Here is a 27,187-nt window from a genome sequence, read left to right as displayed (position 1 = left end):
AGGGCTCTCGGTGTTAGAATTCTATGTCTAAAACATAGATCACATGAGAACAGAGATTATTTGCAAACTTGTTTATGAGAAAGATGGACTAACGAAACGGAGTAGGCGTATTCCAGTGTGTTTGCCCTTCCTACGTCCCCCTGTAGACGTGGATATTGACCACGTGGAGACAGGTGTGTGTGTGTGTGTATATTTAAGAGGAGGGATGCAGTGGAGAGACAGAAAGAGAAGCTGAGACAAAGAAGGGAGTCCTGAGGACCTTGGGTGGAAGACGGAGGCTTAGGCAATTCCTTTTATCTCTTCGTTCACACACCCAGAGAACAGGTTTCTTTTCCTTTATAAGTATATGAGGTAGGAGCGCTTACTTGGGTTGAATCCAGCCTGAGAACTATGGAGACCAGACACAGACCCTGTAAATTACTAAAGTTGGCCAACAAGTCTTTTCTTCGGAATCATTCTCTTACACATTCTCCTCCAAACTTACCTTAGCTTATTTTCAAGGAAGCTGTATTGCCTGCAATCGCGTCTCTCACTCACTTCTGTGTCCCAAGTCCTGATTTTACTTCCCGTTGGCCCCTCACCGTATGGAGTCCGCTAAGAGCCCCGTAAGGCAGCCCCCACAGAGTAAGCGCTACCTTCCTCTCAAGCGCTACGTGCCTGGAAGGTACCGCTTGGTACACACCTGCCCTCTGTGCTTGCACGAACCGTTTGCCGACTGGGACTCTTAACTCATTTGGTAGCTCCACGGGGTCTAGGATAAGGAATTTTAGTTATTTGAAATATGAAAAGAGAGATAATTTGAGCCCTTGCTTTCATTCCAATGAAAACGGTATTCTTCCCATGCCAAAGATGCATTCCTGATTTCACATTTAACTCCCAGTATAAGAGACCAAAGGTAAAAGTTCCAAGTTAAGTATATGATCCCTGATTTCTCTGCTGAACTCCCACGTGTACTACCCTTCAGAGCTGTAGTTGAGGTCTGTGATCTATTAAGGCTGCTTGTCTAAATGTTAAATAAACATCCTGACAATTGGTTTCTGATCGATTTATACAACCATCCCATGCCAGATATTAGGCTTATGATTTCTTATAAACTTCTATAACTAAAGGTAGCAATTTGGATGGAGCCTAAATATAGAGAATCTGTAGATTTTAAGGACATCTGTGGTAGCTTAAAATAATGCACAGTGAAAACATACTTTGTCCAGTGTAGGCTGAGATAAAACTGAAAAGAAAATGTCAGTATCATCACATGAAAATATAGCCATGCAATCCCTGTCTCCAGGCCCTTTGCAAACTAACCTGCAACAATCCAAAGCATTTTCAGATAGTTTAATTATATTCTAGATGATGACTATCTTTCATAAACTCTCAAGGATCAATTCATGCTACCTACCTGATTCGGTGGAAATTGGTAAACTGTCTACTATGGGTTTAAAAAAATTTCATTTAATGAATAATGCTAAATTTTTGGAACTAATTTGTAAAATAAAGTTACATTGGGAAACATAAGTGATGTAATTCCCTCATCTCTTTTATTTGCATGGTTTTTCAAATTTGCTATTAATTCTTCATTTCCATTTATCAGTGACATTGATGAAATAAACTGATGCTTCCAAGTTAGGGACTATGTTTAAATAATTTAACTTCTTATCTGAGTGGCTAATCAACGTCCACCTCCTCTTAATCACTGTGTGTGTGTGTGTGTGTGTGATACACTTGGTTTGTTATATTTCTTATTTTACAACCAACATCGCTCACATTTTAAGTGCCAACATATTTTAGATAAACATAAATTATTTCAACTTTCTTTTTTCTAAAAATTTTGCTATCTCTATGTCCATGGGGACGTGCCCTCCAGCCCCCAAGGAGGGAATTCTTGCTCTATTACTTGATAGAAACGTGCATCTCTTTTCACTTCTCATTTTCATTTTTCATGGAACTCAGCAACATTAATGAATAAAATAACAAATACAATTTATGAGAAATACTGTGTTCAAGACAATCTGACTTCAGCTGATGGATTATTTAAAACATTTAGAAATATGATGTATCTTCTGATACTGGAGTTGGAGAAAAGCTATCTTCCATCTAGAATGGTGTCCAGGGTGACCAAGGGTTGTCTCAGATTAGGGTCTTAGCTTACAGTTCACCCTGTCAGAAGGAATTGCCCGGGGTGAATAAGAAGTGTGATTAACCTCTTTTCGCAGAACTGGTAAGAGCAAAAAGCACCGTCGTCCTAACCAGCCATAAGACCGTTCCGGTTTGTAACTCTAGAAGCATCTTGTGCCAGAAAGAAGTATGTATAAATTAAGAAGTGTTGAATTTATTGAGAATAACAAAATAAAGCAACGTGGAAAACATTATAATCACATAGTATCCAGAAGCATGAAATCGATTTAAGAAGTTTTACGGGCAATACACAATACAATAGAAAGTTTACTATCAGCTGAGCTTATGACATAAAGTGAGTAGATCATTTATTTTCTTTTTGTGGGCAAGAAATCACTGGATAAATGACCCGAATCGGGAATTTATTTGGAAAAAAAAAATTCCTCTGTAACTCAATCTTAAAATGTTGCTCTCTGGAAACTTAGGCAATATGGGACTGAAACTTGAACGCTAAACTCTTTTCTGCTTCCAGACTATGTCTGAGTTACGTTTTTTAAAAACATATTAACATCACCATAGTTTAGTGATCCCAGGAGTTTACATTTATGGGTAAAATGTACATTTTAAGCATAATTGGTGCTTGCAAAAAGGTGCTCAATATTTTTATGTTTATCATTTTACAGAAGTCAATAAGCCCCTTTCACAGTGTTCACTTAGGTGGTCACATCATTTCTAGGAGGCAGGAAATAATGATGATATCACACCCACCGCTGAGTTACAATTTGTTAGAGTTGGGGGTAGCCACAGAGTTTGGGTGATTTGCCAAGACTCAGCAGCAGAGTGTACACATTTATACCTGCCTCTGATTCTACACTCTGTTCTCTTCCGCTAGGACAGCCTCTGATCAAATTAGAAGAGTGACAGAAATGGAAGTACTCCACTTAATGGTAACTGAATGTCGGCTAAAACTTTACAGGCAAATTAAAACACAAATTAAGTCCAGATTAAGTTGGCCTCCGATCTTCTGCTGTGTACCTTCCTGTTTTCATGGCAAGGGTCAGCGTCCTTTTGACTCACGTATATACCCTAAGAGTACTTTTTCTTCTATGTAACACTGCCTCACTTAACTCTAGATCCCTATTTATTCAACACACGGCAATGTGCACACACACATTCTCAAAATAACAAGCGATACCAGAATGACCTACATGGTAAAGACGTCCAGCGTATCTCCTGCAGTTCTGGCCATCTCAAAGTAGGTTTGCAGGATGTTAACAGTTCCAGAAAGAGCTTCATGACCACAGCCGCAGAATAGGGCAACTCCAGCGTAGAGCAGGATGGTGGCAATCAGAGAAGCATAGGGAATGCCTCCCAGGCATTTAATACAGCACTCAAAACACCCTGCAAAAGTCCAACAGAAAAAAAGTTAGAAATTCATATTTATATTAATCTAACTGAACTTTTTTTCAAACTTAAGCATTATGGAAAACATATTTGCATTTATAGATGACATCAGGCCAGCCGTGAAAATCAAGTCCTAGAGTGTCCTGGAAGGTATAAAAATCAAGTTTCTTAATGATAACCACATGCTCCACAGACAGGAGAATGATTACCTCTGCTGAGGGCTTCCTCTTCTACCCTCAAGCCAGAGAAGCCCTTCCTTCCCTTCTCTCCCAAAAGAGAGACCTGGACAGGATTAGAATCTCAACTCCACCACTGTGTGTTTTGGGGCAAGTTTTTTCTTTTGAATTCATCAGCTATAAAAAGGTGACAGTAAAGCTTTCCCTCAAATGTTCTTGTGAGCATTAAATGAGTTAATACAGAAAACAGTGCACGACTGGATAAAGAAGATGTGGTACATATATATACAATGGAATATTACTCAGCCATCAAAAAGAAGGAAATAATGTCATTTGCAGCAACGTGGATGGACCTAGACATCGTCATACTGAGCGAAGGAAGTCAGACAGAGAAAGACAAATATCACAGGATATTGCTTATTTGCGGAATCTTACAAAATGGTACAAATGAACCTATTTACAAAGAAATAGAGTCACAGATGTAGAAAACAAACTTATGGTTACCAAGGGGGAAAGGGTGCTGGGAGGGATAAATTGGGAGATTGGGATTGACATAGACACTTTACTATATATAAAATAGATAACTAATAACGACCTGCTGTAGAGCACAGGGAACTCTATTCAATACTCTGTAATGGCCTAGATGGGAAAAGAATCTGAAAAAGAGCGGACATATGTATATGTAGAACTGATTCACTTTGCTGTACACCCAAAACTAACACAACATTGTAAATCAACTATACACCAAAAAAAATTAATTTAAAAAAATAAAATAGTGCATGACACAGAGTCACTACTCAGTAAATGTTACATCTACCATCATTGGATGTAATTATAACTATTATTAAGTATTGCTGTGTTATAATATGGTTTCCAAAAATTGACCACAGTAATTACTTTTGTTTTTTGAAGTTTCATCAGTTTAGCCCTTCCTTTTCAAAAGATGGCTTTAAACTAGTCTGAAACATCAGATAACCTTGGTTGTTAGTATTCAAAATAAGGATCAGAATTTTCTAGTCAGCTGTTAGGTATCTTCTTCTAAGGGATTAACTAGAAATGTTTGAGTGTATATGTTTTGCAATAACAAATACTGATGAGATACTACTTGCCGGACACTGGTGAGAAAGGAAAGTTTAGATTAGAGGCCTGACAACTAAGAGGAACCCCTATGTGACCTGTTTTACCTCTGTCCACCTCTGTCCGTCACTGATTCCCCACACGTATCCTATTCCAAAGATTTCCTCCTACTCCTCTCCTTTTGCAAAGTTTTGATCAAATTTTCTTTTATAATGCTGAAACTCCTCAACAACAAACTCTCTCCGTGTAACTGACTTTTTCTTTCTTCAGAAACAAATAACAAATGATATTGGAAAATGGATTGTTATGTATTGTACTTAATTAAGTCATGGAAAGATCTGTGTGTGTGTGTGTTTCCCTGAAAAAAATATGGCTATTACTTTTTTTGCAGGTTCTTATTAGTTATCTATTTTATACATATTAGTGTCTACATGTCAATCCCAATCTCCCAGTTCATACCACCACCACCACCCCCGCCGCCACTTTCCCCCCTTGGTGTCCATACGTTTGTTCTCTACATGTATGCCTCTATTTCTGTCTTGCAAACCGGTTTGTCTGTACCATTTTTCTAGATTCCACATATAAGCGTTAATATATGATATTTGTTTTTCTGACTGTATGACAGTCTCTAGTGTGTTTTATCACTAATGCATATATGTTTATAGCAATATCTGAAACATGCAGTGACTGCAAAGTTCCTGTGTGAAGTAACTTTACATTCAGAAGGTAGGCTAGTCTGCTATTTTAATACTGACCATGGAACTAACCTTCTTAAGAGAATCATGGATCATCTCGTCTGTCCCAGGAGAGGTTAAAAAGAAGTCTGAACACCTCCCCACTTCCATAGCTCTTGCTTGCATAGCAAGGATCATTTCCTGAACTTTCTGCCCCCGACACACAGAACGCACTCAACACACACACGATGTGGGGAAGTGGAAAAGGTTAGAAAAGCTTGACACATCACGTGATAGAAAGAAATCTCACTGGCAGATGGTGAGACCAGTGTGTGTAGTACCTGAATGTCACTGAACGCAGCTTTGAGTGGAGATTAACAGGGTAGCAGAAAAATCTTTGGACTCGTCTCTGTCTCTCCATGTTGTAAAATTTTCATCTTACCGATCATTTAAAAATAAAATAAAATAAATAAAATAAAAATTGGTAGCAACCCAAAGAAGAGTCACTCCTAACTTTGGCAAGTGCCCCAAACAGCCCCGTGATCTCAAATCCCAGTCCTTTGTGATTTCCTCCCTATTTTTCCAGAATCTAAGAGTCAGGACTTTCTACTGCAGACATGGAGGTGTCAAAACCAGATGAAAGTACCCAACAAAACCCTTAAGAGTAGGAGTCAAATATACAGGGGAAGAGTCCAAACACCAAGCTCGTAGATAGGAATTACCTTTGCTGATCGTACGTACACTTAAAGCTTTTGACAGACTAAAGATAAAATCAGAATGAGAATGGCTCAGGAGCCAATGAACTGGTAAGCCCGCTGACCGTGACCAAACTGCCATCGAGGACTCCTGACTAATGTTTTGCTAATTCAGAGTCACTTTCAGCTTATTCCATGTTTTCTCTACTGTGGTTTAGCTGGACCGATACTAGCCTCCATGCAAGCAAGCTTAGTTATTACTTAGACTATAGAAGCACAGTGGGAGGGGACACTATATATTCATGTTGTATTCTATAGCATTAAGTATAGCTTTAATTGAATACCGCTTTTTAAATTTAGAAAAACATGAGATAAATTTCAATACTGAGAAAACCCCAATTGACAAGCCTGAGTTAATAGGCATTTCTGAATGAGTTTAAGATCTCCAAATTATGATGACCTTTTTTTTTTTTGATATAAATTTATTTATTTTTGGCTGCGTTGGGTCTTCGTTGCTGCGCCGGGCTTTCTCTAGTTGTGGCGAGCAGGGGCTGCTCTTTGTTGCAGTGTGTGGGCTTCTCATTGTGGTGGCTTCTCTTGTTGCGGAGCACGGGCTCTAGGTGCACGGGCTTCAGTAGTTGTGTCTCGAGGGCTCAGTAGTTGTGGCTCGCGGGCTCAGTAGTTGTGGTTCGTGGGCTCTAGAGCGCAGGCTCAGTAGTTGTGGCGCAGGGACTTCGTTGCTCCACGGCATGTGGGATCTTCCCGGACCGGGGCTCGAACCCGTGTCCCCTGCATCGGCAGGCGGATTCTCAACCGCTGCGCCACCAGGGACGCCCCAAGATCTCCAAATCAAATAGGAATGTTTCTTTTACTTTCTATTTAAATGCTGTCCCTTAAATCTCTCAGGATTATATTACCCCTACAGATAAGCACAAATTCCTCTAAAACTCCATTACTGCCGTGTCAGGCTAGAATCTTTCCATTTCAGTCCGGATCCTCTGCAAAACTTTTACTCAAAGTAAGAAACTTCAAGCATCTCATCAGGCACATTTTGTACCATAATGGGCTGGATCCTAACTGCCCTCGGTCTTCCGCGGTCCCGAGTTGCTGTTGGATTTTAAAGAAGGCTCTCAGAGCTCCCATCTGGGGAAGCAGCGCACCATTTCACAGTACTCCCTCCAGCTGCCAGAATCCCACGTAGCTTCTGGCAAGGGAGCTTCTTTCCTCCCACAGCGAGGAACAGCCTTGGCAGAGCTGCAGAGTTACCATAGTAACCGAGCTCCGGGGTCCAGGATATGCTCTCAACAATCATCTTTTAAGGCTGAGGACTCTGCTCCGCCCGGATCACCATGTTTTTACTGCACCTCAAATGAGAAACCACTCTATTAAATGAATACCAGTGAACGCATAGTAAGTGGAATGCTGGCACTGGAGAAAATGCCTCTCTCGAGAAAACTCTCTATTAAAAACAACACAATTACTTCGCACAGGAAACATTTTCAATATTCGATATGATGATTGATTCTCCAATAGAGCTGGTGGTTGAAACACTGAACCCAGAATTTACATGCTATAGACATACCTGCATACACAAAGAAGCATGTCTCATACCCAGTTCCTGTTTGTATCTTCTCACAGTGAATTAACACTATGCTTTTACTGTCACATAAAAAAAAGAAATTACGAGTCTTTCTTTTCAACACACTCTGCAACGTGTCTGAAAACTTCAAAGAAATTAAAAGCTCTTGCGATAGTCTCTATTTAAAATGAGATACGTGCTTAATTTGCTTTCATTTAAACGTTGTGAAATAAACACAAGCCTTGTTCACTCCACAAAGTGCACCAAAATAAATAAAGGAAAAAGACCTTAAGTAACAAGCAAAAGAGCATGAGAGACAGACAGTTGAGAAGAGAGGCCAACATAATGGCAGATCCTGGAAGAGAGACTGACAGACAATGTATTCACTGATCAGTTTTTCCCAGCATCGTTTACCAATGAGTTGATTCTTTCTCTTCCAACCTACCATGTCACCTTTGTCACTATCAGGTAGGCACAGAGGTCTGAGTCCTGTGGGCTCTCTATTCTGTCCCATTGGTCTCTCGTCTATTGGTCTATCCCAGGGCCTTGGAGTCTGTCTTGGTTTGTGGTGGAGAAAATTCCCCAAACTTGCTCATCTTCCTCACGTGTACCATGCTATTCATGGGAGGCTCTACTGCATTAACATATACATTGTAGAAACAGTTTGTCTGATTCCACAGTTTACTTTATTGGGGTTCTGACTGGTATTTTTATACTGATTTTGCATCTAGAAATGCAGCAAAATTCTTTTTTGATCCTCTGAATTATTTTGATTCTGGGAATTAGTTTACGTTTGTGTTGATAATCATCCCATCTGTGAAAATTTTGAGCTTTGTCTCTTTCTCTTCATTATTTATACCTTTTTACTGATCTTTCTCTTCACTTCACTGTTCCTTTACCATTATGTGTGACGTTCGCCACTGGTTTCTTGGTTATAGAAGGTCTCTTCAGTTTTGAATTCCATACCAGGCTTTTCCCCATCTGTTGAAATAATTTTATGTTTTTTCTTTTTACCTGCCATTTCAATGTTTTTTTCAATTTTCAACTAAATGTATTCCTGAGAAAATTCCAACTGAGTCATACTGTATTTTTTAATGCATTGCTGAGTTTGTCATGCTAACATTTTGTTCAATGCTTTTGTATGTATCGATTCATTCCACAAATAGTTAGCAGGGCCTCACCAGGTGCCAGGCACTTCACTAATTGCTGGAACTGTGGAATTAGTAAAATAAAATTTAAAAAAACCTGCTGCTCTCAGTTCTAGAGGTGGGAAACAGACAATAAACAAGATGCAGAGGTAATATATGTGAGAATGTGAAAAGTGCAAAGAAAAGCAAAACATGGAAGAGAGGTAGGGAATATCAGAATAATTCAGGGAAGGAATAACTGAGATGCCATTTTTTAAAAGATGGGAAGGAGGTAAAGGAGCCTGGCCAAGAGACTAGACTCTCTGGGAGCAGAGGGTTTCCAGCAGAGGAAAAGTGCATGTGAACGTCCTGAGGCAGGGGTGTGTGTAGCTTATTTGAGGAAAATCTAAGAAGTCAGGGGCAGTAAAACAGATTGAAGCTGAAACAAAAGAACATGAGATGAGATGACGAGATGAAAAATGCACTGGGTGAGGACAGGGATGTTAATGAATGTGACTGACATCTAATTTTTGCTTTCTTGCTTTGCAATCAAGTTTATACTAGCCTGGTAAGGTGAGCTCCTTTTTCTACACCCTGGGCTTGTTCCCATCAGGTTTAGCTGCATAAGAAATATTTGAAAAAAAAAAAAAGAAATATTTGGTAGAACCAGCCGGTAAAACCATCCAGGCCACTTGTTTACTTTACGGGAAGAAGTTTACTGATCTAATTAGTTACAGAACTAATCATATTTTCTATTTCTTCTTAAGTCTGTTTGCTAATAAGTTCAGTGTTGTAGGCATTTGTAAACTTATTATAAGATTTAAAACTTATGATGAAGTTTTATGTAACTTTTATAGTATTTTTAACTTATTCATCACCAGCATATATTTCCTTTTGTTTTCCCTGATGACTTCAATTCCCTCCCTTCTTTCCTTCCTTCTTTCCTTCCTTCCATCCTCTCTGACCCCACCTCTCTTTCCTCCTCTTTCTCTCTTTTCTTTCTCTATTCTTAAAGTGCATCAGTCAGAATAGCATGGGTTTTGTTCTATGTGACTTAAGACATCACATTTTATTTTCCAATCAGATGATAGTATTTCCATGCAAGGTTAGTAGTGGGGCTCTCTGGCCGTTCGGACGCTCAGGCGGCTGAAGGGGACGTGACTTTGAGCACTGTCAGTCATCGCATCAGAATTAAAAACATCAGGACAGTCTCGCTCTGACAAATATCCGAGGCTGCAACGATAGTGCTATTTCTACTTGCAGTCCGGTGCCTAGAAAGTCACATGCCTCCCCTCAATCACACAGAACAACAAGTGCAATTCTACCATGTTTGCATAGGACGGGCGTCCATAAATCCTTAGGCAATAGCCTTAATGGCTATTGTAATAAGTAATGCCAATGGGTTTTCAATATTATTATTCTTTTCAAATAACTCATTTTGCATGATTACTTCATGCTTCCTTAACTTCTGTTCTTTTTTTTTTTTTAAGTTACTCTTTTATTTATTTATTGGCTGCCTTGGGTCTCTGTTGCTGCCCGCGGGCTTTCTCTAGTTGCGGCGAACAGGGGCTTCTCATCGCAGTGGCTTTTCTTGTTGTGGAGCACGGGGTCTAGGCGTGTGGGCTTCAGAAATTGTGGCACGTGGGCTCAGTAGTTGTGGCTCGTGGGCTCTAGAGCACAGGCTCAGTAGTTGTGGCGCACGGGCTTAGTTGCTTAGCTGCTCTGCGGCATGTGGGATCTTCCCGGACCAGGGCTCAAACCCGTGTACTCTGCATTGGCAGGCGGATTCTTAACTGTGCCACCAGGGAAGTCCTTTAATTTCTGTTCTTAAATTACCTCTTTTGTTTTCACTTTCTATGGGTGTAGTTTGCTGTACATTTCATCATGTCTTGAGATGGATGCTGAGCTATTAATCTTTAGTCTTTCTTCTTTTCCAATACAAACATTTAAAGAGACAGGGTTCCCTTCTAAGTTTGCTTGAGGGAGTTCCACAAGTTCTAATTTGTAAACTTTTCATTGTTGTTCAGTTATTACAATTTTCTAAAGCCTATTGTAATTTGTTTCTGAAACATAATTTATTTATATATTTGTTTTCGTTTTTCTTTTTTTTTTAGTTTCCAAATACATGAGGCTTTTTTTCCCTATATTTTGGCGTGTTTTGTGTTTGTATCTTAATTGCACGGTTGTTATGTAGAGAAAATGGCTTACGGGTCAGCAGTCTTTTGGAATTTATGGTGATTTCCTTTAGGTCAAAATTTAGACTTGAGTTTCTCAGTCTCTAAAGGTAGCAGAAATTAAGGTCACAAACTCCCAGGAAACCCGGCCTGTGAGCTGTCTCAGATTCTGAGGCAACATTTTCCCCCCTCAACCCACCCAAGGTAAAGGACAGGTAACTTTTTTCTGTCCTACACAGAAATTTTGTCATCATTGCTATTCTGTTTATTTTTTGTTTCATCTCATTTTGTGTTCATGGTTTAGCCTCCTGCAAAAGACTTTTAGAGTCCTGGGCGTTGTACTGTATATCTCAGGTTGATTCCCTGTCTAGGAACTCAGGCTGTTTCCTAATCCCTGCTTCCAGGACATCACATGTAAAGCCAAGAAGACCAGAACATCAAAGTGACCACAGAGCCTGCCTTTAGCTCAGAACTACCTTGCTTATCCCTCTGAACTCCTCTTTACTTTATTTTTTTATTATTTTATTTTTTGCAGTACACGGGCCTCCCACTGTTGTGGCCTCTCCCCGTTGCGGAGCACAGGCTCCAGACGCGCAGGCGCAGCGGCCACGGCTCACGGGCCCAGCCGCTCCGCGGTACGTGGGATCCTCCCGAACCGGGGCACGAACCCGTGTCCCCCGCATCGGCAGGCGGACTCTCAACCACTGTGCCACCAGGGAAGCCCACTCCTCTTTACCTTATTTTTGGCTTCCGAGGACTCTGCTTACTCTTTTGCAAGTGTACCAATGTACTTATGTAAGTAAGTATATTTTAGTTAGATCTACGTTTTAAATATGTATATTTTAAATACACACACATATTAATTCCACAATTTAAATTGCTTTACAAAAGCAAAGTTTTCTATGTTTCTTAGTCAACCGTACTGCTGCGAGCTCACTCTTTATTACAAAGGGACAACAAAAGATCACTAGGTATTTGAGGAACACCTCCAACTTGAAAGAAGGAAACAAAAATAAACAAACACAGAGGGAGCTCCGAGAAATGAGAGGCAAAGCAGGCAGCACACACACACACACACACGCACACACACACACACACATGCACACACACGCGCACGCACGCACGCACACACGTGCGCACGCACGCACACACGTGCACACGCACGCACACGCACACACACTCTCCTATAATCCCCTAGGATATAATTAAACACACTGCAGTCTTGAAATAAGGGTGGATGCTAAAAATAGGTAACCGCAAAATAATTAAAAGCTTTTATTAAGTAAGAATATGATAGCAGAAGTTTAAGATTTAATGGATGGGCTAAAAGACAAAGAAAAGGAAATCTATGTCAAAGAACAATAAGATGGAGATGGAAATTGGACAGAAACGATGAGCAACTTAGAAGATCAGACGAAGTCCAATTTCGACCTTCAAAGAGAATGAGGTCCATCAAGAAGACCAGAGAAAATGAAGATTAGCCAATCATCAAATACTATGAAACAGTAGATCAACTCTAGAATTGAAGATACCGCATCTCCAGATGGACAGGACTTTTCTTCGTGGGCTGGTTTCCTGGTCCTTACACACACACACACACACACACACACACACACACACACACACACACACACACACACACACACACTGCTTCCCCTACAGCCACGCGATACCGAGAAGAAGAGAGGCCTGGGGTTGGATGTGTGGCTCTTCCCATTACAGCAAGTGGGGCCACGGAAACAAGTGTCTTAGACAAAGCCATCGTCAGACAAGGGAAATGGGAAGTTACCCACTAAAGGGAAAGCGGATGACTTTTCGGAGGACTGTTTCTGAAGACTTGTCACAATGCAATTTGGCCTTAGGATCCTTAAGTGTCTGTGGAAATCCTAGTGGCATGAAGCCAACCTCACTTTCTCTTATCCTATTATACAAGGAAACATGTCCCGTGCATGGAAAAAGTATAGGCACCATTAAGTCAAGACTGGACTGTACCAAGTTTATTTCACAAGCTCATTCCTTTGTTCCGCGTCTTGCTAGCAACACGGGCACCGAATCACTACATCAATATACAGTGAATGTTTTTAAGCACCTGCTAGTTCTACATACTGAGTCTACAGGAGTGACAAAAACTATGATCTCTACCTAGCAGTAGTGAGAAACAAATAAGCCTACATACTAGTGGGAAATAAAATTAGCAATTTCGTGCACCTTTTCGCAAAGTTTTCCAAGAATATTCTACCTGAATATTTAGTATTGTTGTGATGTCACGCACGTTCAGAGCAGCCAGAATCACCATATTCACCAACAGACCAGAAAGCGTGGCGATGGCCTTGGAGTTCAAAGTTATTCAGAGAATAGGAGGAAAATGCCCTTGGTGGGAAGTATAGCATACTAGAGAGATGAGCAATAAGGTGAGAGGTCAAACTTGTGCTTGGGAAGAATTTTTTATCCTGTAAAGTGTATAGCTAACAGTCACCCTCTGATTAATGACATCATCATCGAAACTTTTAAAGCCTCCTAGAATATAGCTCAAATAATCCCCCAATATTATTGAAATGCTATTCACATTTATTTAAAGATAGTCCTGGCCTAAACAAAGTACAGAGTTAAATATCTGAATAATTCAGGACCAAGTGGGATTATCAAGAATACAAACGCACATAACAGGTTTTAATGTTACATATTTTAGTCATTGCTGCAATACTATGCTTAAACAAATCAGTTCCTACTTTTAAAAGGAAAAATCTTGGTGAAGGTAAAGAATACGCAGAGTTTGGAGATATTCTTTATACCCTCCTAAATTTGTGGCCGGGTACCAAAATCACCAGGGATTTTCTCAAAACCAGAGATCCTAGGATCCCCTCCATTGAAAACTCTGCTGTTTTTATCAAGTACTTCAGCTGATTCTGATGTACAGATGTAACAGCATACAGAAACCATGCAGTAGTATATAAAATCATATTAAATATCTAACCTACTTTAAAACAAGTTGATAAACCAGATATACATGTAACACAGGGATTAAGAAGGATTTACTCTAGGAATTTTGTACAAATGATTAAACAAAGTATGCAGTTTACAACTAAATGACGTCAATAAGAATTTTTTTTGAACGGTTCCAGTTGGAACCAGAAACAGTGCCAAGACTTTTCATGTACTGATGGGTGTCACCTCCACGGTAACCCTGCGAAGGGGGTATAATTCCATACAGGTAATTTCTCAAATGATTATTGAGGGCTGGTATTGAAAAGTATGCAAAAGCCTGTGTATAGTGAATCTTCCAGAAGAATGATGACATTTTCCTTTTAAAAATGTTTTTATTATGGACATTTCTATAATATTATTATTTACAACTCAGAGTTTAAAAATATATATCACTAATTACAGAACAATCTGTACTGGTCAACATGACTTAGCAAAAATGTTTTGATTAATTAAACTCATTTCCCTAAGGCAGAAAAGTTCATTGTTTCAGTGATGATTAGAACCATACTCTTCCGACTGTGATACATAAGCCCTTAGGATGAGGGAACAGTCAGGTGGAGAAAGGTTTCTGAGGTGCAACCAGAGCAATCCCTGGAAGGTAAAAAAGTGGAGCCCCAAACTGGTCTGAGTTCCAGACACCTGTGAGGTTTTGCAGAACACATCTTCCTTGTTCAGATGATGTTCCGAGACCCAGTTAAAACCCTCACCTTCCCCCGTAAGGAATGAGCCAGTCAATGTAAATATCAGCATGGCTGTGTCCTCACAACTTTCAGGCCTACGTTCAAACAAATGCCATTTGTTTGTTTTGGGGGTTATCCATTGCTGCCTAATGAGCCATCCCCAAGATGAGTGAGCTGAAGACAAAAATATATTACAATTTCTCATAGTTGCATGGGTTTATTGGACCGCGACGGACAGTTTTCACTTGGGATCATTCAAGCTCTTGCAGCCAACAGGTGAATGGGGTCAGGAGTCACCTGATTCTTTGACTGAGCTGGTTCCTCCACCTGCATGTGTCGTGAAGCACCCCAGCTAGCACGCCTGCAACAGCTGAGCACCTCCTAGGAACATCTCATTTCCGGTGGCCTCTCCCAGAGGCTACTTACGCTGTCTCACAGCAAGGTGAGTCATAACGGATGGCTTCTAGCAAAGCAGGAGCTTCCAGACAGAGAAAGCAAAACTTTCCAGTCTTCTTAAAGGCTGAGCTCAGAAATGGGCCACGTTCTACCGTCAGAGTAGTTACAGGCAATGCAGATTCTCCAGTGTAGGGAAACTGACTCCAGGCTGGGACGGGAGGGGTGGTAGAGAATTCGCAGCCATCTTCAAGCTGCCACAAGATCATCCAGTTTAAAACTGAACTTTCTACCCTAAGGATCACGTTGCTTTTGTCCAGGACACTCATTGACACATGACACACTTTTTATCTAATTGGTTGACTTTGTTTATTGAACCTCTTCGCCAAAATGAAAAAGCCACGAAGTCAAAAATTTCTGGGCTTTGCTCATTTTGTATGCCTACTTCCTGCAACAGAGTAACACATAGTAGATGCTTAATTCACATGTGTTGCATAAATGAATTAATTGGAACATCTGTCCCCAAAACCAATTAGGACAGGTGAGAAAGAGGTCATTAGCTCCAAACCTTCCACCATGTCTACCCTGCAGACAAATGTCAGAATCATGAAAATTTCCTACTTTGTGACCAAGAAGAGAAACTTAGGGAATACAAATTGGTTACAACATTATTTTTCCTTTTTTTTTTGTCCCATATCTTAAAAAAAAAAAAACCAGCTTATTTTTCTTTTGAAATAACTGGTAAAGAGTATTTATGCAGGTTTGCTGGGGAGATAATTAACGAGCCTTCCTGTAATGTATTATCATAATTTTGTAGAAGAAAAAACTGGGATTAGGATACTCATCATACAGTATCATATGGGTAAGTACCTGCCAGTGCTTGGATTTGTACTATAACTATATTTGTCTGTAAAATATATTTGCTTTAATACTACACCATACTGAGGATTATCAGTATGACTCTCCACCAAACAAAATAAAAACACAGACCTTCTAGATCAAGAACAACAAAGTCAAATCAAAACTACAATGAGATATCATCTCACACCGGTCAGAATGGCCACCATCAAAAAAGCTAGAAACAATAAATGCTGGAGAGGATGTGGAGAAAAGGGAACCCTCTTGCACTGTTGGTGGGAATGTAAATTCATACAGCCACTAGGGAGAACAGTACGGAGGTTCCTTAAAAAACTAAAAATAGAACTACCATACGACCCAGCAATCCCACTACTGGGCATATACCCTGAGAAAACCAGAATTTAAAGAGTCATGTACCAAAATGTTCATTGAAGCTCTATTTACAATAGCCAGGACATGGAAGCAACCTAAGTGTCCATCAACAGATGAATGGATAAAGAAGATGTGGCACATATATACAATGGAATATTACTCAGCCAGAAAAAGAAACAAAATTGAGTTATTTGTAGTGAAGTAGATGGACCTAGAGTCTGTCATACAGAGTGAACTCAGAAACAGAAAAACAAACACCGTATGCTAACACATATATATGGAATCTAAGAAAAAAATAAAAGGTCATGAAGAACCTAGGGGCAAGACGGAAATAAAGACACAGACCTACTAGAGCATGGACTTGAGGATACAGGGAGGGGGAAGGGTAAGCTGGGACGAAGTGAGAGAGTGGCATGGACATATACATACTACCAAATGTAAAATAGATAGCTAGTGGGAAGCAGCCGCATAGCACAGGAGGTCAGCTCGGTGGTTTGTGACCACCTAGAGGGGTGGGATAAGGAGGGAGGGAGGGAGACTCAAGAGGGAAGAGATATGGGAACATATGTATATGTATAACTGATTCACCTTGTTAGAAAGCAGAAACTAACACACCTTTGTAAAGCAATTATACTCCAATAAAGATGTTAAAAAAAAAAGAAAAACAAAGGAAGAGTCCACAGAGGATTCTGAGTGCTTACATTTTAAACAGATCAAAATTAAATTCCAAACAGAAGAAGCTGATGACATTGACAATAAAAGTAAAAATCACCAGCCTCCTAAGCAAACTAATTCAGGAAAAGAGAATAGTATTTTTCTTAAAGTAATTTAAGATATTTACTTGTGCTCAGGAAAATTTTACATGATTTTGAAAATATCTGTTAAGTACTGCTGCAAAATATTGTGGTGCCTGGATATGTTTTTTTTGAAAGAGCTTTGCCTTCCTAATAATGGGTGTATTCTCTTGTCTTACCTCACATACCACTAATTCAAAAGCTGGAGGAATTATTTCAAAACGTAAGTGGAGCTATATCACTCTCCTGCTTGAAATCCTTCCCTGACTTTCTCTCAGGTGTCCTCACCAGTACACCTTCTGTCAGCTGCCTGCGCACCGGAGAGCTGCTTGTGATCTGGGCAGCATCACTTCCCACCGGGCGTCGCCGGGCGCCGCATACCAGCCGCGATGGCCACCTTTCAGTGCCTTGAAGACAAGCCTTCGCACCCATGCTGCCCTCCACCTGCTTCTGATGCTGTCCCTGTGTTAGGCTCCTTCCTCCTCCAAGTCTCCACGTCTCTTCCTTAGTGAGAATACTCTTTACCATTCACGAAAGAGGATCTTATTTTCAATACGAAAAAAGTCTAGTGGAAATGGTGTATTCACTGATGATAGGGAAGAATTCCTTTAAGCACAGTGTATCATCAAGCTCATCATTTATTAACAGACATTTATTTTTTAATTATGTATTTTTCTACATCAGTACTTATCACTTGGTCACTAATGACCACCCAATTGTCAACATTTGGCTTTTGTTGGAATTTTATACTATAACAGAGTAGCAATGGTATTAACTGTCATTTCCAGATATGTACATATCAATGAGCAATAAAATAAAAAATAATCTTTAGTTAAGTCTCTTTAGATAAAGAAACTTGTCAAGACACCTAGAAAGAAGGAAGGACCTGGTGATGAAATGGATCCTCTAGGAAAAACTGGGGATATGCTGTTTTAACGGAAAATACTTCATACTTATGTGAATTACACAATTGAGCCTGCACTTTTCATTCTTGGCTAATTTGGTGAACCATGTATTATAAAAAAAAAATTTAAATGTCTTCTGCACATCACAAAGGAGCTGCTATAATTGCCCAGAATTTTCAGTTTGATAAGGTGTTCTGTGTTGTGAAATAAACATTATGCGTTATATAATGAAGCAATATGGCATTACGTTATTTTTAAACTTTAAACAGTATATAAGATTTTGTGGAATTGCACCAATTAAATATAGCAGTCTGGATTCCAGATCAAGTATCCTAATATGCTACTATTATATTGCTACTTTAAAAATAACAAAAGAATAAGGAAATTCTAAAAATTAATCTTAAAAAATAACATTTACATTTTAAAAATTAAATTGGTCATCAAATAAAAAAATATATTGTTCCATGTTTAAACCCTATGACAATTTTTTTTAAAAAGTATTATCAGTGTTTTCTTTGAAACTCCAGTGAAAAAAGGCAAAATGGGATCATCATCTACTATCATAATCCAAGTAAATGATCAAATACATATTTTATATCCAGCTGGAGTATCCTTAAAATATAAGTTGAGTAACAGAGCATCTGTGTCCTTAACCCCTAACTTGTTCAAGGGTCAACTATATATATATATATATATATATATATATATATATATATATATATATATATATGTATTAATCAATTTGCATTTCCTGCATATTTTTTCTTTGCTTCCATGTCTTTCTTTAGATAACTTCTTCCATTAGAACTACGTGTTACAAATAGATATATATCTCTATAGAAACCTCATGTAATATTCCATGGGTAAGAGACATTAAATACTCCCAATTGCTGAATATAAAAAAAGATATATATATATAATTGAGTAATTTGAAGACATTCTTGAAAATAAAAATATAACTTTAAAAGCTAGTGACTAAAAGAACTATGTAATAGGGCTTCCCTGGTGGCGCAGTGGTTGAGAGTCCGCCTGCCGATGCGGCGGACGCGGGTTCGAGCCCCGGTCAGGGAGGATCCCACATGCCGCGGAGCGGCCGGGCCCGTGAGCCGTGGCCGCTGAGCCTGAGCGTCCGGAGCCTGTGCTCCGCAACAGGAGAGGCCACAACAGTGAGAGGCCCGCGTACCGCAAAACAACAAAACTATGTAATAATTCCAAATTATGAATTAAAGTTATGAAAGAAAAATATAAATTCTCTTTTTAAAGAGTGTGAATTACTTATGGAAAGTTTATTTCTTTAATTTAGTTTGTAGAAATTCACTATGGCATTTGCAGATACAACCGTATTTCTCTAAACACAATGGTAGGTTTTTTAATGCAATCTGGTATTTATTCTAAATTTAAAAATAGTTGTTTTCAGAAAGGCAGGTATTAACATTTTCTATTTCATAGTTACTACAAGTATACAAAAGTTTGGTATGAGACAAAATGTAAAGTCATCATCTGAAACATCAACATGATAAGAATATTTTAAAGTAGAGTTTCTTACATCAAAATGTTATTTCAAAATCTGTATGGAATAGAGAACAAAGCAAATCATCTCCTGATAATCATATTAAGATGTTTTCCCACGAACATTAGCAGAACTTTCAAAATGAGTATATTTTTTCACAATTCGTTTCACAATCGGTTGTTTTTTGACAATTAGTCACAAATTCTCATGATTTGTTAGAAGGAAAACTCTCTTCCATAGTCTGAAGTACTGTTAAGGGTGTCTGAATTGTCTAATGCATATTTGGAAATAGGTAAAACGGCAGCATTGCAAAGTAGAAGTGTCACTTCTGCAAGCGCCATCTTTTCTCAAGTGCCAGAGACTTTAAAAAGCTAAAATATATTTTTTTAATCAACAGAATAATATTGTTCTTTTGTCTCCCTCTCCCTCTCTCATCAGAGGAGCTATGGTCCTATGCTCTGCTTCCTAAGGGCCAGGGAAGTACTAGCTCAAAGTCTCTAGTAAATCTTTTTAAATGTTGTAGAGGAAATGTTGATTTTATCTGAGCCAAGCAGAGGCCTGCCATTTTGTTGCTTCTGTTACAATCTGAATGAGCATTGTAATCACAAAATACAGATGCACAGCTGTTTAATTACAGTGACTTTCATTCCCGACTACTTTGTCCCACACTCCCCATATTTCATGTCTCTTGCTTCTTCTGGTCAGATCCCATATGACTCCTAGACAGTGGTGGTTGAGAAATCAAGGTTGAGAGAGAGAGAAAACGACAGCAAAGGAGCCTGTGAACATGTTATAGGGAATCTGCCTTTTCGCTGTTTCTGTATCTTCTGCTCACCACTGGGCACATCTTTAAGAGAGCTCAGCCTGTGGATGAAAACCTGTACTTCACGTAAATCTTTCTATTTCATGTTACTAATCCCCAGAATGTTGTGAATACACACAAAGCTCACTTTCAGTTCCTTCCGGTCACTTCGAATGGCTGTCAAGTTAAAGTAAGAATTGCTGCAGAAGTAATAGAAGAATGTCCATGGAAAACTGCAAAGACAGATACATTACATAAAGCATCAGGTTTTTACAATCTCTAGGATATACTCTACGCTTGGGTATAGCATTCCTGTGTTGCAGTTTGCATGTGAGCTGACAATCAGTTTCTGAGATCAGGGACTGGGACTTTATGCATCTTTACACATCCAGGAGTTCCTATACTTTGGTTCATGAACACAGCAAGCATGGGATAACCCCTAGGGTGTACCTTCTACCTCTATCTGGTGTGTTTTTTTCTTCTTTTAGTTACCTATGTACAGGAAGGATAAGTAAACTTCAATTTCAACATGTTGCCCACTCAAATTATATTGGAAAAAAATATTAGAGTCACAGCAATAGAATCAAAAGATGGAGCTTAACTCGAGGAAACCGTAGAAGTATATTTCACAATGTAAAGAAAAATAGTAATTTCTGTCTTTGGCCAGGACTGGTCACTACTGAGGTATGATGGAAAAGAACCCTGAAGACAGTAGCAGCAGAAATGTTCTATTTCTGCTTTTTCTTCAATAAGTAGCAGTTAGTTAAACTTACCTAGTGTTTGGTTTTTTTCTATTTTGAAATAAGCAAAATCTAATTTTAAAACACTCCATTGAGGGACTGTGTGGAGTATAGAACTGGCTTTATTACCCTTAAAGCTGCCGTATAAACTCATTAGCTTAACGTTTTTCTCAAATCATTGGAAAGTCTAAGTTGTATCGTCCTTAAAGACTCTGCTTACTAAATAAACACATTGGCATTAAAACATGGAGGACAGTGTTTTGTATTCATGATAAAAACTGTTGACACTTCCTGCAGTTTTGACAGGTATATGTGGTCAAATTTAGATAACTGAAAGGACTATTTTTATCCAACGCATCTGACAATGTTCATGTTAAGACTGAACTTGGAAGTGAGTGAAAGCAACTGTAGTGAAGGACATTTAAAATTGTTTAATTAGTGACAGTGACAAATGTATTCCAATGATATGGTAATTCTTGCTATTTCCTTTGAGCTCTCAAATGTGACCAAACCCCCTCCAATAATTTATAAAATTATATTATGGATAATGTATCATATGTAAAGATTTCTCTCTACTGGTAAAAATAACATGTTTAAAAAGAAATCCTATTATCATTTTTAGATAATATTCTGAGAGAAGAGTTTACAGTAACTGCAGTGGTTACTCTCATAATCAGACTGTAAATGACATATATATGTGCTACTGTTTAGTTACACAAAGATGATACACATGCCTGAGATTATTTTCCTTTCACTTAAGAAACCACAAGACCTGAAGTATTTCACAAACAGAACTGAATGAGGAAAATCCAGGGGAAATACGCTACAAAAGGCACCTTGACCATCTCATGAGTAGGAAGCAAATGTCCCCAAGGGGCTTGGGCTCTATTTATGTTTGATCCCAAACGTTCAATGAAAGCAAAGTCACTGTCTGTTGACTGGGATTTTCTCCCTCTTTTTTCAGCATTATCATGACTCCCATTTCAACCATGTATTTGGTTTGTAAACTATATAGATGTAGCTAACTAATCAGGAAGCCTATCCATTTAAAAATTGAGCAGGTGCTATAGTTCTAAAGAACAACCGAAAAGGATATTTCTGGAGGAGTTTGGCCAGAATACTGCACTTTTCCAAAGAGTCCCAGAATTTGAGCAGGTAGACTTATTATATTTACATCAGTTATAACCTAAATTAAGAGAAAATATGAAACATTCATCTAATAGCCTGGTTCCTTTTGAAAAAGAAGACGAGACAGCTGATCTTTTATTTGTAAAGCTATGAGTTACTAAATGTTGATTCTCCTGCCAGACAAATAATAAATTAACAATATCTAGGAGTCCAGACATTAACATCAATATATTTGGAATTCTAATATTGAAAAAAGCAATATTACAATGTACTGTGCATTATATTCTATGTGTGAATCGCTAGTGAATAATGAACATGCATGACTACAGCAATGAGAGAGCTCAAGGGTCGGGGGAGAACGCAAAGACAGGCCTTGCGGGTGGGTACAGCTCATAGCCTGCACAGCACTTCATTTCCCTTGGAGCAAAGCCAAAAGCCTTACAGGGGCTTTGGAGCCCCTGACTGAGGTTCTGCCTCATCACCTCTCCGAGCCCCCTGCGGTGATGAACACCCAGCCTTGGGCATTGCTAGACGCTATGCTCTCTCGCACAAATATTCTTCCCTCGGCTATCTGGGGACCCTACTTCTTCACGTCCTCCGAGTTTTTGCTCAATTTCCACCCTGCCCATCCAATTCATGAATTGTATCCTAGTCAACATATAAATTTAAAAAAAAATCAAAATCAAAATCATAGCCAGAAAGAGACACGATAACCTCATATTAAAAACTGCACTATATATTCCATAGCCTCAAAGAAAAGAGTGCACAGCCATTTGACTGGATCCTGGTTTTCCACAATACCGCAAGAGCTCCTACAAAACTCCTGGGAAAGAAAACTGTCGCATTAGTTGGAGACTTCAGCAATTTAGCCATAGAGTCCATACATAAAGATATCATTTCCCAATGGCTGCAACCACCAATCTGATAAAAATGACAGGTATTTCCAGAAACAGAAGGAAGCATAAAGGTTTAGCTACCACTCCATCTCATTTTGTGGAACATTTCTCCTCTTAGCTTAAAAAACAAAGAAACACATCAAAACAGAAAGTCTACTTGTATTGTAGCCATAAATATTGCACTGTTTTACAAAGAAAATGGTACCGATATAGTTACTATCTAGGACAACGAATTTTAAGCATATGTTCTAAATTATTCTACGGTAGACAAGAGCTAGTTAAGATTCAGTGGCAAAGAGCCTTGAGCAGGGAGCCAGCAACCCGGCTGCTGGGGGCAAGTCCCTGAACCTTCCTTCACTGTTAAAGGATCCAATCACTGAAAGGTCTCTAAGGTCTCTTTCTGCTTATAAAATGTTTTTAACAATCTTTCAAAAAATTCCGTGGGTTTGATTTTCTTCTCCCAGTGCTCAGTAGATCATAGACAATGTATTCCGGACACAGGGAGAAAGAGAGTCTTTTTATTACTCCAGAAAGCTTTAACCCAGTTATGCCTGAGCATCACGCGACAAAAAGGGGCTTCCCAGACTCACGGGCACATTCACGGGGACACAGGTAGAAAGTGCCCCTGGAGGACAGAGTACTGGGCTGCCCTTCATGTCTACCTCTGACCTCTCTTCAGGAAGCACCCATGGTTCCTTGAGTCTCCCTTTCTCCAGGAGGCTTTTGGGAGGATGAGCGGTGCTCATGACATGGTCCACTGCTGGCACTGGTTCACCTAGCAGATTCTAGACAGGAAGTGTGTAACATTACAGCCGAGTGTGATGTTTTGAACTTTAGAGGTCTTTCAAAGGGTAGGGTTGGAAAATGTGCTACACTAGTGTATTTTCCCACGTCGCAAATATTTGATAATACATTTAAAAATACAAGAAATAATTTAGCATGTTATTTTACTTAAAAGTCCTACAAAATGTAACATTACTTTATAATGGGAAAGTAAACTCTAATACAAATTTTATAAACACCGGATACTTAAACTTTATAGTTGCACGTGCTCTGTCACTTTGTAAGACCCACTCACATTGGGATAATGAATATTGGTAATATAATATCCACTTTTACATATAACACAACGAATGGTTACTGACAAAGAAATCCTAACACTTGGGGCTTCCCTGGTGGCGCAGTGGTTGAGAATCTGCCGGCTAATGCAGGGCATACAGGTTCGAGACCTGGTCTGGGAGGATCCCACATGCCGCGGAGCAACTAGGCCCGCGAGCCACAACTACTGGGCCTGCACGTCTGGAGCCTGTGCTCCGCAACAAGAGAGGCCGCCACACTGCGATGAAGAGTGGTCCCTGCTTGCCGCAACTAGAGAAAGCCCGCGCAGCAACGAAGGCACGACACAGCAAAAATAAATAAATTAATTTAAAAAGTAAAGAAATCCTAACACATTTGCAAAACCTTGAAGCAACTGTTTGTTCTTAACAGTTATTAAATACTTTCGTTCAAATAGTTAAGTCTTGGTTTCATTAGATTTTTAGTAATTACTTGAAAATGTGGAAATGATTTTAAAGCAAAAATAAGGTTGAAAATCACGACACACTCGTTGAGCCTGAGATTCTAAGTGCCACCTTCCTGGTTGGCAAGTTTATCTCTTGTTCCCTTCCTTTTCTGTGGAGGCCTGGCTTTTGCCTTAATTGCTGAATCTGACAGGAATGAAAAAAAAAATTTAAAGAACAAAACATATTCCGCTAATAATTCCACCTGATAGTAATCACCCTACACATGGCAATAATATTTCTGTAATGCGTATCCATTCTAATTACATTCTATATTACATATTATCTATATTACATGCTAATCTACATCCTTATACATTCTGATCATACTCAAGGAATGCTTTCCTGTATAATGGCTTGGGTGGTTCTCCAGTGGTACGTTCTTTGCAAATTCTCACGTTTCTCCCTATGCGGCCAACATGGAATGAAATTCCAAAGCATTATTACAAGGTATAACGTAGAAGGAGTAAGAAGGCACAGGAATAAAAATGGAAAAATGTTACTTAATTTTCTGTAAGAAAAAAAAAAATCTCCCCATTAACTCCCAATTTTTAGTACCCAAGAAGGAAAAATGCTCAAACAGAAAATGGATAAATGACAGAAATTCTAAACTACATTTTACTGAAGGAAATGAAAATAGTACTGAATGACATTATGCCACAGTATCACTGACAGATAACTTCCTTGAAATCTGTGACACTTCCTCTCAAAGAATTATTTATTTACAAAACTGGAAGCAGTACTGGGCTTCCAAAAAGCAATCTAGCAGATATAAAAACAAACTGTTACCAAGGCAGTTAGTTTCCTCATATCGGGAAACCTACAATGTAAAAGATGAGGAAAAGGCTTCCCTGGGGTGCAGTGGTTAAGAATCCACCTCCCAATGCAGGGGACACGGTCTCGAGCCCTGGTCCAGAAAGATTCCACATGCCGCAGAGCAACTAAGCCCGTGTGCCACAACTACTGAGCTTGCGCTCTAGAGCCCATGAGCCACAACTACTGAGCCCACGTGCCGCAACTACTGAAGCCTGCGCACCTACAGCCCGTGCTCCACAACGAGAAGCCACCGCAATGAGAAGCCCGCGCACCGCAACCAAGAGTAGCCCCCGCTCGCCCCAACTAGAGAAAGCCCGTGCGCAGCAACGAAGACCCAACGCAGCCAAGAATAAACAAATAATAAATAAATTTCTTTAAAAAAAAGAAATGAGGAAGAGCCAATAATCTTCTAAAGTTGCAAATGAAGAAAAAAAAAGCTCATTATATTTAATGGAGAAAGAAACACAGCAAAGAACAAAGTTACCTCGTCTGTAGTCATTCAGTATCATAAACTTTTGGTCACAAATCTATGAGAAAGATAAGAAATAGGGGAATTTCTGTCTTTTCAATTAAATAACTCATTTCCCAAGTATTATGAGTAAGGTCCGTGGGGAAAACTGTAAACCAATGTGGCCTGGTTTGCTGTGCATGTGTCTAACAGTTGATTAGAAAACCTATCCCCCAGTGATACACTGCCTTCTCGTCACCAATTATCCACTCATTTCTTCCATTAACGTCATTATACAATTACAAAAACTTCTAACAGGGTGTGTCTAGAAAATATTCAAAATAACTTAAGATAATCTCATTTCTAACATACTTCTCACAGCAATGGAGCAACTATGCACTCATTTAATTGATTTATTACTATTAATCATCAGAAGGAAGATTATCATATTAAATTATAGGTTAGTATTTAGAAATACTATCGGGTGGAGTTAAACATAAAACATGTGAATCCATGCAAATGGATTACATCATTTTCCTGTGAGAATCTAAGAGAACAGGAAGTCTTTCCCATTAAAAACACAAATTAAAAGTGATCCATCACCAGTTGAACCAAACTAAATAAAACATATTAAAAAATTTCATTGGGAGGCTTCCCTGGTGGCGCAGTGGTTGCGAGTCCGCCTGCCGATGCGAGGGATGCGGGTTCGTGCCCCGGGCCGGGAGGATCCCACGTGCCGCGGAGCGGCTGGGCCCGTGAGCCGTGGCCGCTGCGCCTGCGCGTCCGGAGCCTGTGCTCCGCGACGGGAGAGGCCACAGCAGTGAGAGGCTCGCGTACCGCAAAAAAGAAAAAACAAAAAAACCCCAAAAACCTTCATTGAACAGATCTTTGACAGGTGCTCTTTTGAAAAGAACATAGAGCATCTGAAGCCAGAGTGCATGCTTTTGTTTTCCAGGCTTTTTATTCGTGGTCCTTGTGACTTATTATATATTTACTTTTCCATGGTGCAGTTCTGTCTGACAAATGCAGATAAAGATGAAAATAAAAGCCACCATCACTACCATCTCAACGACGGCTAAAATTTTTCCTAGTTGTTGTGTAGAGACCTATAGCATCCACAATAGTAATAGCCATGTTTCCTCATATCATTGTTTATATTTTCTCTATGCTCCTTCCAACTTCTCATCCATCTCCTAACTCTCAAGAGCTCCCCTGAACTTGCACTTAACTCAGTATCATGAGAGCCTTTGGCGCCCTCTCCGTATTACATTTCCTCTTAGTTA

General features: G+C 39.3%; 1 protein-coding gene across 6 annotated transcripts in view; it reads right to left on the bottom strand.

Annotated features, from left to right (window-relative positions):
- The window catches only part of GPM6A (glycoprotein M6A), a 252,254-nt gene that overhangs the window by 25,438 nt on the left and 199,629 nt on the right, over positions 1–27,187 (bottom strand). For all 6 annotated transcript variants that reach the window (XM_059049313.2, XM_067022569.1, XM_067022571.1 and 3 more), the window contains one exon: positions 3,321–3,513. In XM_059049313.2, the coding sequence (XP_058905296.1) occupies positions 3,321–3,513 (193 nt within the window). The remainder of the gene's footprint in view (positions 1–3,320; positions 3,514–27,187) is intronic.

The sequence above is a fragment of the Kogia breviceps genome, chromosome 20, assembly GCF_026419965.1.
Source record: "Kogia breviceps isolate mKogBre1 chromosome 20, mKogBre1 haplotype 1, whole genome shotgun sequence".
NCBI classification, from domain to species: domain Eukaryota; kingdom Metazoa; phylum Chordata; class Mammalia; order Artiodactyla; family Physeteridae; genus Kogia; species Kogia breviceps.
The sequence above is the reverse complement of the archived record's forward strand: the minus strand, read 5'-3'. Positions and strand labels throughout refer to the sequence as shown.